At 36.0% G+C, this 11,146-nt stretch overlaps 1 protein-coding gene across 1 annotated transcript in view; it reads left to right on the forward strand.

Annotated features, from left to right (window-relative positions):
* The window catches only part of ADAMTS19 (ADAM metallopeptidase with thrombospondin type 1 motif 19), a 130,645-nt gene extending 120,049 nt beyond the window's left edge, over positions 1 to 10,596 (forward strand). The window contains exons 22-23 of the mRNA XM_066569073.1: positions 6,633 to 6,810; positions 9,373 to 10,596. Of these exons, the coding sequence (XP_066425170.1) occupies positions 6,633 to 6,810; positions 9,373 to 9,524 (330 nt within the window). The 3' untranslated portion in view covers positions 9,525 to 10,596. The remainder of the gene's footprint in view (positions 1 to 6,632; positions 6,811 to 9,372) is intronic.
* Positions 10,597 to 11,146: the final 550 nt, after the last annotated feature.

An 11,146-nucleotide genomic window follows, 5' to 3' on the forward strand; every position in this document is an offset into this window, starting at 1 on the left:
GTCTTGCTCATTGCTAAGCACTAGTGGCAGTAATATATCCATGTGTGAGTCAGCACAGGTAGGCATCAGGTAGAACCACAAATTCAGAGCTAAAATTTATTTCTGCTTCCTTGCTAACAGAGGATCCCTGCAGCAGTGCCCAGGCAGAGGTGCACAAATAAGGCTAAATTTGTAAAATCTACCAGTATTATGATGTCAAATACTATTTAGCAGTGTGTCTAAAGTCCTAAATAAGAATAAATAACTATTTCAGGTATATGTAAATTGCCTTAAAACTTGAATATGTTTTTATTATATATAGATTTATAGAAAGTATAACTACAAAATTTAAAATGGTGTGTACGTACATCTGGAGCACATAGAGGAACTTGGGTTTCTAGATCTTTTACAGTATTACAGGATTTGTCCATGCTTTGATATAGGTCATTAATGATGAGAGAAAAATGCTGATACCTTCCCTGATATCAGGGAGAAATGATAGGCTGTAATTAAGTCTCAGGTTTTTACGGATTTGGACTCCAGGTTGTCTCTAATAGAACAAACTTGTGTCAGTGGAATAATCCTAGTTTTTAAACTGTTAAATGGATGATTGTGTTTCATTAATTTACCCAAGAAAGAAATTGGGCAATGGAACCTGGGTTTCACATGGAGACAAAGAATTTTCCACTTCCAAGCTGAGTCCAGAGAGCCCATTCAGATTTAAGCCTATCCAACTCCACTATTGATTCAGAGTAGTTAGGCAATGAAGAAAAGATACATATATACTGACCTAGAAAAAATACATTTCTTTTTGTAATCAGCTTCTGAACTTTCTGTTGCTTCTTGTCTTGATACCAAAGTCAGTTTAGTCTCCTCTGCCAAACAACCACATTGTTCTGCATGGGGCCTTAAAAAGGATTTAGGGGGAAAAAAAAAAGAAAAAAAAAGAGAAAAGAAAGGTTCAAATTCTTGAGATGAGGTGATGAGGATTTCCTCCATGGGAATCCTATCTCTAGGTTTATCAAGGGAACTGGAGTTCTGTCTGTCTGAATTTAAAATCTTATCTGTTTTTGAATCTTATATCATCTTACCCTAGAAAGAGGAGCTATAAAGAAAAAAATGGAGGAGCAGTGGGCAGAAGAAGGAGAAAAAGAAGGCTATAAAATAAATAGGCACAACTCAAACTTGCTAAACTTAGAAGAGACCAACAGCAGATACTTTTTTAGCTAAACTTAGCACAAGTTCTGAATTTTAAATTTGGCATACTGAGGTGTTGGGTGTGTCAGAAATGAGAGAGGCAGAAAGACCTTCCTGGAAATGATGCATGTGAGAACTCAGACTCTGTCTTATGCTTGTATCCGTCAATCCCTCTTTTTGCTACACTATTCAAAATGCCTTTGTAACACAAAAAAAAAAAAAAAGGTTTAAATAAACTGCAGATTATTTGCTTGATTTAGGTAATCTTTAAGAATATTGCCAAACTTATTATGAAGCCTTTGCTGAAAAAAAATGCACCACATTATTTACTACCTGCCTTCAAAAGCAGGCTTCATAAAAGACAAAGCAGAAGAAGATTTTGCAAGTGTGTTAGCAAATGTGAATCCTGCAGCTAAAGTCTGATTGCTTGCTATTCTTGTTTCACACTCACTTCATGAAAAGGTTGAAACTGCTTAAAGCTGGAACTGATGAACCTATACATAAATGATTAGGAATGCTCTGCTAATAATTTCCAGTAAAACTCATCACTGAGTTTCCTTAGAGGCACGTCAGCCTGCTTTGAATGCTACTTAGACTTGTAAAACCTTTTATTGAGCAGTCCACCTATTCTCAAAAATAAATTGTCCAAGTCAATTCTGTTAATACTGTCACAGATTGGCTTTTTCATTGAGGATTGTATCAGCCTCTTCAGTGATTGCCTGTTGTCTTGGCAGAAAGACACAGTTTGACCGTTACTGTCTGCCAGTGACAATTTTTCCCTTAATTTAGGAATTCCTACTTCTCATGAAGGCCAGCTGGAAGCAGCTAACACATTACAGCAACTTCCTCAGCTGTTGGCCTTGGGAATATGTATTCTCTCCAGAATATATATCTTTGGCAGGGAACAGAAAGAAGGAATCTTGGGTAGCGAGTGTGCATGCCAAGTGTAAGAATTGTTATATTTAACACCTAGATTTCTGTCCTTGAAATTATATCTCGAAGAAGTTCAAAAGTTGGACCAAATTCAAACAGGGTGGTAAGATTTTTTTTAAAGAAAAAAAGAATTTTTAAAAAATAGCTGTTACCTATCTTTACACAGGAATTTTTTAACAAGATCTTTAATCTTTAACAAGAATGTTTTACATGTCTTGCTGCTTGAATGGTTTTACAGTACCTTTAGGACTGTGTCCAAGATGCACAGATTAACAGCCACATAAAAAAAACCCTCTGGCTGTGTACTAGAACATTTAGTCTAAACCTACAAATAAGGTTCTCCTACAGGAATTTTTTGCTAATCAGCTGCATGGCCTAAAGTGTGGGTCATGTGAATAGTGAGAAGTAAAATGTAATTAACCTCCACAAAAATAAAGTACTGCATGTGCAAGACTGACGTGGGGAGATAGAGTGGGTGGGAAGAAGAACTATAGAAATGTATTCTTCATTCTCTAATAATAGAAACTGTGGGTTTAAATTAATTTGAAACCTGCTGAATTAATGAAAATGCTATATATTGGTTGGGAATGGGCATTTTCTGCAAATCATATATATATATATAGACACACACACAAACATACAAAAAATACAAGCAGTTTTGACAGTTAAATTTATTTTTGATTACATTCACTGATTAATGTGTAAAAGTGAAAATATTTTTTATTTCTTTGAAATTAAAAGCTTTGTTAGAGTTTTAAAACATGTAAAGTCCAGAAATATACAGAACCTATACGGCTTCAACTACATACCATAAGCACTACCTAAAATGTGACAGCTGCATATGCAGTGAAAGGTATTTACCTCAGGTTGAATATTTGCAGTGGGAGAAATCCAAAGGTGAGGTAAGTTTGGGAGGCAGTTTTGGAAGAGTCTGCTTCAGCTTGAATATACACATGTATATACAGTTATATGAGTGTCAAAATGACGATCAGAGATGTTGCTCTGAAGAGGCATCTAACTGATCTGCAGAAGTTGAGTTGTCTCCTAGTGAAGTCGGAACAAGTTTGTATCTTTTCAGGATAAAGAAGAAAAATACGAGTAACTTTTATTCTCTAATATTCAGTGTCTGCTCTCAGTTACAGCAGTAGTTGGCTGATGTGTTTGCAAGACAAACTCACAGTTAAGACATGGACATCATGAACACAGAAACTTCACTGTTTGTCTGTGTAGCTAGCAAGTGCACTGCTAAATGCCTGATGCTTTCCCTATTTCATACTATTTAAATATAAGCTAATATAGCTAATAGCTAATATGAGCTTTTATGGTAAAAAGATTTTTTTTTCTGGCTTCCAGTCAGTAGAATTCTTAATTTCAAAGTCAGACACCACCACTGCTCCTGCTACTGCCATGTGAACATAGAAGAGCACAGCACGCTTATCAGATCCCTCATTGATTTTAAAACCCGAGGTGTTTGGAAAAATCTTGCTTTACTTGCATGTTGACTAGGTTGGATTTAAAAGTTTTGGACTGCAGATCACTGGGGTAGCCCTGCTTTTTCTCAATATTCCACAAGCATCTTAAAAGACTTAATAAGTTCCCATTTTTAAAAAAATAAAAATAAATGCACTGTTAAAATTTAGTACAATTCTGTGAAAATAAAAGAACATAGATCACAAATTTCTCTATTTCCTGCTTTGCCACGTATTTCCTATATGAACTGAGACATTTCATTTAATCATCCTTTGATGTCAGTTTCTGAAATTGTGATTTAAATAAGTAGGTCAAGCAAGACTAATTGTTTGCAAGATCTCTGCATCTTGGGATGGAAAACTACATCTCACCAAGGCCAGTGCAGACTCAGTTATTTAAAGGATATTAATTCACCGGTTGAGATTTTAAGGCCAAAATCTTGCCCGATTCTGCATAGAAATTCAGACTTAAACACTGATTAGCTGAGAGATTTGTCTGTTTGTTGCTTGTTGTGTCAGTTGCAGTCACAACAAACTTTCAAGCCAGAGCTCATTTGATGTAGAGAAGATGTGGCTGCTGCCAGAGCACTCTTCACAAAGTCACCTGCTCACATGAATTGTTTGGCATTGCAAATTAACAGATAAACCATTGGAACCCATTTTGTTAGCAAAAGACTAGTGTTTTTCAAATCCCATTCTCCCCTCCAGTATTCCAGGTGGCTGAATTGCATCTACTCACTCTAGGATGACCTAAGGGCAGAGAAATGATTTTTGGTGATCTTATGTACCAGGTCAACCTGCCCATATCCTCCTCCTCTGCAGCTGACTAAAGGAGTACCACACATTCACACATACTCTAACTTTGGTTCATTAACACACTAATCTTTGAACGAAAAAAAAATGTAATACTGTGTGTAATATTACTCTAAATTAAGATCACCATGATAACATTTAAAGATGTTTCCTTATTATCTTTCCTTATTGGAGATCTTCAACATATTGGCTTCATCATATCACCATCATTTTCCTTTTACTCTCACATTTGTTTTCTCTTTGTATTGTAGTTTAGTTTTAGTTTTGTCTTTCTTTACACCTTTTTTTATTTTGCTTTTCCATTGTCTCAATTTTAATTTGATTAAAATATTCCAAAAATAAATATCTCTGAAACTATGATGAGAGGAATTTAAGGAGTGGTCAGAATTTTGGCAAAATTAAAATCTATGTTCCATTTGCTAGTGGGGATAAAATTTGTGCCAGTATATATGTGGTTTTACATGTTGACCATGTGCATAATGTTGGCTGTTATAGGAACTCAGATTATTTTTAGCTGCACAGAGAAAAGGCAGAGAATTCAAGAAGGGGAGTTCTGTTGGGAGACTTTTCTCACTGCTTTTACAGCAGTATACTAGATTTGATAGCATACTTTGAAAATAAATCAGTACTAACTGATTTCCCTCCTGTAAACCATATATTTGTTCATGTGTTAAACTGTGGTTGGTACTGAATAGACAACTGTGTATTCATAATTTAATATCTTTACATGCCTTGATTCATAGAGGCTGTAACTGTTTAACTCAGCAAGATACAGTTCTGTATTGGCTCACTGAGAACAGGAGCAAAATCAAGTCCATTTGCTGCCTCTATAAAATGCCAGTGTTTGATTTCATGTGGTTACAAGTGCAGTCCCTTGTGAAAACATCCAAGTGTATATCCTAGTCTTTCGTACCTCTGTTGGAGTCTTATTAGTCCAAAAGACAGGCATCTCCCTTCTCTTGATGCACATATCTATTTTCCATTTAGCACATGTAAATCTTTCTTCCAGGTAAGTGTTTAAATTGTCACTTAAATGCACATAGATAACCAAACCAACAGGTAAAAACTTTAGTGTTTCATATAGTCAAAGTTTATTCATTCTTTGAAGAAAACTACACTTCTCCATCTTGCGACAGGATGGCTGGGAAATGTTTTTCGTTATAGCACCTTCTTCTTGTCTTTCTTATTTCTGGGTTTTTTTTTCAGCTGCTTTTTGAAGCCTCTCAAGGAAATATATTTTGAATATTTATGTAATAAAAATCATTTAGAAAAAATATTTTAGGATTGCAGCCTGAGCTCTTACACTATTCATTACAAGAAACTGATTAGTATTTGAAGATGTTCTATACAGAAAATTTCTGTAGAACTTGGTGAAATTTCTGGGTACTTGAGTCGAAACCATTAGAGGCTAGGATAAAATTCCAATATGTAATTTTTAATAGATTTGTAGATAAAGCAATAGCATGTGAGTCAAATGGACAGAAAAGTAATTCAAGTCCTATGAAATTTTGTTCACAAAAAGTCAGTAAAGGCAAAAGCATATTTTGGTTTAGTTTTTTGTTTGTTTGGAGTAGGTTTTGTAAGCATCTGTGCAGCCCTGTCCAAGTTTTTACTCTAATGTATTATGTTACTGTGATAGAATTAAAATGTTACCATTGTTAAAGAGCTCAGTTGTTTTATTTTCTTACCTCATTCTCTGTGGCAACAAGATGTCAAGATTAATTAAAGGCCAGGTATCATGTCTCACGCTGTGTGTTCTATTTGTGAGATGCATGTGAAAACATGAAGATGTGATACAAAGACAGGAGGAATAAACTATGCTCAGCAGAAAGAGCACTTTTGCTGTGGTTAATTAACTAGCTTTATTAAAAATTCTTCTCTCTGCTAGTGTCTGTGAATGGTTTTACCATTACTTTAATCTCTTATAAGAGTAAATTTGTATATAGATACAAGAGAGTTATATTTGCTTCCTCCAGGCACATTGCTGCATTTGAGTTTCATCACAGGCTCTACAAAATGGACTTGGACAGCAATAGGATGCTGGAGTGAGTCCTTTAATTAATACTGTTAATTAATATGTGCTTTTAAAATTGATTTTCATTTAGCTAATGGAATAGAATTCAGAAATCTGAAATGCTGACATCTGAAGAAGCAGCCACTCACTTCACATGGACTGACATTTCATTTCATGATTTCTGGCTAAAATACCTTTCCAATGAATGTGTCTCCTCTGTGTTCCAGTGCTCCGTCACCTGTGGCAAAGGAATGCAGTCTCGAGTCATCCAGTGCATGCACAAGATCACGGGAAGGCATGGAAATGAATGCTTTTCTTCAGAAAAGCCTGCAGCCTACAGACCCTGTCATCTCCATCCCTGCAATGAGAAAATTAATGTTAATACAATAACATCACCCAGGTTAGGTAAGCAGTCAAAGATGACAAATCTCTTTTCAGATCTTTCCATACAGTTAACGATGGTCCCAGTTTAGAAACAGAAGTCAGGAGGTATTCAGGAAATTTAAATTCTATGCAGAGACTGATCTTCCTGCTTCAGGTTTTGAGTGTGTACATCAGAGACTGTAACTAAAAGTGGTGAAGGGTTTTGTTATCCAAGGAAGGACCTTATTATGAGACTTTGATATTAAGGGAACAAAATGTCCCCTATGAAAATATATTTATATTAGAAACAGTCTAAACATATATGCTTTTATACATATATATATATATATATGTATATGTATGTATATATTCAATATATATATATAATTTATATATTCACCCAATTTTATCAAATCTTTCTAAAGTAAGAAAATATCTTCTTTTCTGTTAAAAATGTTGCAAACTGTGATCTCTTGTTATTTGTGAGATCAAGGAGGCCCTTATTTTCCCCTTAAATACAAACAGCTCTTTCCACTTGTCTTTAGTTCAAATCTACATCTATGCCAAATGTATTAGGATGTGTGAAGGAAAATTACTTTGAATGAAGAGATTTGCTGTACCTGGCAGAACTTAGGTCTCTTCTCTTCTTAAGGAAATTATGTTATTATATAACTACAGAACTGTTAATTCTGGTAGTTTTTGTTTCCTAGTGCATCATTGATGATGATTACTATTAGTTCCCCTAATCATTTGTCTGCATCTTGAACATGATGGGAATATTCAAAGGCTTGCTGTAAGACAGCACACCCTCTCCAGCTGATTTTCCAGAGCCCTTATTAAGATAAAGCCTCCTATCCAGTAGATTTCTCCTGCATGGAAAACAAGACTGGCATTTCAGACTGTACACAATACTTCTTTTAAGACAGTGAAGTATATTTCTCTTTGAGGTTTTTAACCTTCAAACATTTCTGCACAGCAGTCATTGTTGCAATTTTCTGTTGCTTATGGTCCTCTCCTTGCTATTTCACTATTTGAATGTTTCTCCCCTTTGTACTTTATCTTTCTTTGTTCAGCTGGTCTCTCAGAAGTAAGATGCTATCTCCCCATCATTGATGATTTTCCTATGATGAGGTTATATAAGCAACTTTGTGTCACAGAGTCAAGTAAATCGGAGTCACACAAAAAATACAGTGTCAATTAAAATTTGACTTAAAGTGAAGTGAAAAAAAAAAGGGCTATGTTGTCACACAAAATCACAGAAAAATTAGGTTGGAAGAGACCTTCAAGATGATCAAGTCCAACCCATGCCCTAAACACCATAACTAAACCATGGCACCAAGTGCCATATCCAGTCTTTTTTTGAACACATCCAGGGATGATGACTCCACCACCTCCCCAGGCAGGCCATTCCCGTAATTTATCACTCTTTCTGTACAAAACTTCTTCCTAATATCCAGCATATATTTCCCTTGGTGCAGCTTGAGACTGTGTCCCCTGGTTCTGTCAGTTGCTGCCTGGAGAAAGAGACCAACCCCACCTGACTACAGCCACCTTTCAGGGAGTTGTAGAGAGAAATAAGGTCACCCCTGAGTCTCCTTTTCTCCAGGCTAAACACCCCCAGCTCCCTCAGCCATTCCTCACAGGCCTTGTGTTCCAAGCCCCTCACCAGCCTTGTTGCCTCCTCTGGATGCACTCAACTGTCTCAAGGTCCTTCCCAAACTGAGGGCCCAGAACTGGACACAGCACTCAAGGTGTGGCCTCACCAGTGCTGAGTACAGGGGAAGAATGACCTCCCTGGGCTTGCTGTCCACACTGTCCTCATGGCATGGATTATTTAGGACTGATATTAGTAGTCTACAAGTCAATGTCATCCAGCATGGAGTCAGAATCTAATCCACTAGAAACCTTAACATCTCTGAAATACATAATGCAATGCTTCTCTTCAATATACTGATAATTTTGGCCTCCAGTTCCATTCATATCATGCAGTAGAGAATTGGGGGTAGGGCTAGTGAAAGCTGATGGGGATTGTGCCACCAGCTCTTTTACAAATTTCTCTTCTTTTAGCTTAGGAGATTAACTCAAATCTGAGATTGACTTCTTTATTCAGTGTTTGTGATGTGTTTTGGACAATATCTTGTTCTTGAGCCCTGTTTTTCACTGGGTTCCCATTTTAATTCCATGTATGTACTACATACTACATATGCAAGTACTTGATATATGTAACTAAATGTGAAGAGTTCCGACTTCAGTAACACGGTTCTTCTGTGATAAGCTGTGTAAGGAGGCTTTCATAAGTGAAACAAGGCAGAAAGATGAGCTCCACTTAGTCATGAGAAGGTAGTTGCATGACATTAAACTAATTAAGTTCAATGCAACTTAATCCGATTTGTAAATAAAGCTGGCCTTAAAATTTTTTGATGTTGAATATATTGACAACAGGAGGACAAGGGGAATTCCTTCTTTTGTTAAATATCTACATCTATAACCCTTTCTCTTCCCCAGACACACTTATGTCCTTGCCTCTTTTGGTATGTGATTCTTCACTAGTAAAGGCAACAGTAATGTATATTTGATTTTGCTGTTGTTTCACTTTTTTTCCAGCTGCTTTGACATTCAAGTGCCTAGGAGACCAGTGGCCTGTGTACTGCAGAGTGATAAGAGAGAAGAACCTCTGTCAAGACATGAGGTGGTATCAGCGATGCTGTGAGACATGCAGGGACTTTTATGCGCAAAAAATGCAACAAAAGAGCTGACCTCTGTTAGGCTGGCTGGCTCTCAGCTCTTTGCAATCTTATTATTTATAAACACACACACACCCTCACACAGGCTTTTTCAGACCAAATATTATCAGATGGCATATAATTTAATCAAATTAATTTATTTTTGCCTGCCAGTCATCCTTAATGGTTTTGGTTAAACAGCCAACATGTTTTATCTTCTGACATTTTCATAACTAATTTTTATATGAACACTTTTGGATACATTTATCAGAATTTTTAAAAAATAGTAACTAGTATTTTAAATGTTTATTTTCAGTAAGATCATCTGTTGCAAAAAAAAAGTCATGCTATCTTGAATTTATTTTAATTTAGCTGAATAGTTTTGTTGTATATGGAAATAAAGTTCTTTTAAATTTTATTATATTTTTGGCATTTGGAGTCAGAATGAGCTTGTGTTTTTTGCAACAGATGTCAAAGTGAACAAGCTAACATTATTAAACAGGTTATTACAGAATGTATTGTGAAATTAGTTCATTTGATTTAGAAACATACTGAAGGGGATATTCTACTGTAACTTATATTATAAACAAGAAAATTAAAATAGCTAAGTAGAGATTTTGATCATTCTCATGGACACATACTTGAACACAAGTATTAAATCAATGAAACACTGTAGAGATTTACACTGAATCACTGTTGCACTGTTTGAGGTAGTGTAGAGAAATGCAGTCCTAGAACTTGTACCATCCTATGAATCCACGTCTGTAGTGTTTTAACATGTCACTTAATTTTTTAAAGTTTTGAAACAAAAACCCGTGTCCCTCTATACCTTTGTGTGTCCTTTTGCAGATTTATAAATGGAAGAGTCCTTTCTCCTGCCACTTGTATGGATTAATCTGTTAAACATTCAGTTCTCTGTTGATAATTTAGAAAATAGCTTTGTAATACTACTTTAGTTTTATCTTTGCCTAATGAAAAAGTCTTTATAAAAATTAAATGTTTTACAGTCTTGTGAAACATTATGAAACAGCTAAGATTTTCCTTATGAGAAAATACTGTACATGATTCACATGATTTTTACATTTTCAATAAAAAGTAAAGCTCCTTTTGCTGTTTGAATTTTTCTTTTTTTGTGTGTCTGGGGCTGGTAGATTAATCCATCGAGCCCCGCATGGCAGCAGGTACAGCTACAGTACAAGTGCCTTCTGCCTCTTGACTTAGGCAGCAGCTGGAGACAGACACATCACTCTGTGAGCCTCGATATATATACATGGAAAGTTGAGAATAACAAGGTAACATTCTGTGGAGAGGCAGGTATTTATCTCAGGTGAGTCCTGCAACTGCTGAACTTGGCAAGTGAACAGCAGTGGGTCTTCTGCCCTCATTTTGTGATGGAAATGTTTAAGCATTAACATATGTAGGAGAGCAAGTCCTGAAGGCAAGACAGCTGGAGAAATAAGCCAAAAAGGTATATTTTCTACTCAAAGGAAAAAGTGAATGCAGCTTTATTTAAGTGAATGTTGTTTTTCCTTCTCTGCAAAGAGTCTAGTGTGTAGATGTGATGCACAGTTTCCACAGATGGATAACCATAGATGCCCACAGACAATAAACTGAGGCCCCCAGTCAGGGCTGTGATTCTGTCCAGGAAGAATACT

This window comes from Molothrus aeneus, chromosome Z, assembly GCF_037042795.1.
Source record: "Molothrus aeneus isolate 106 chromosome Z, BPBGC_Maene_1.0, whole genome shotgun sequence".
Classification (NCBI taxonomy): domain Eukaryota; kingdom Metazoa; phylum Chordata; class Aves; order Passeriformes; family Icteridae; genus Molothrus; species Molothrus aeneus.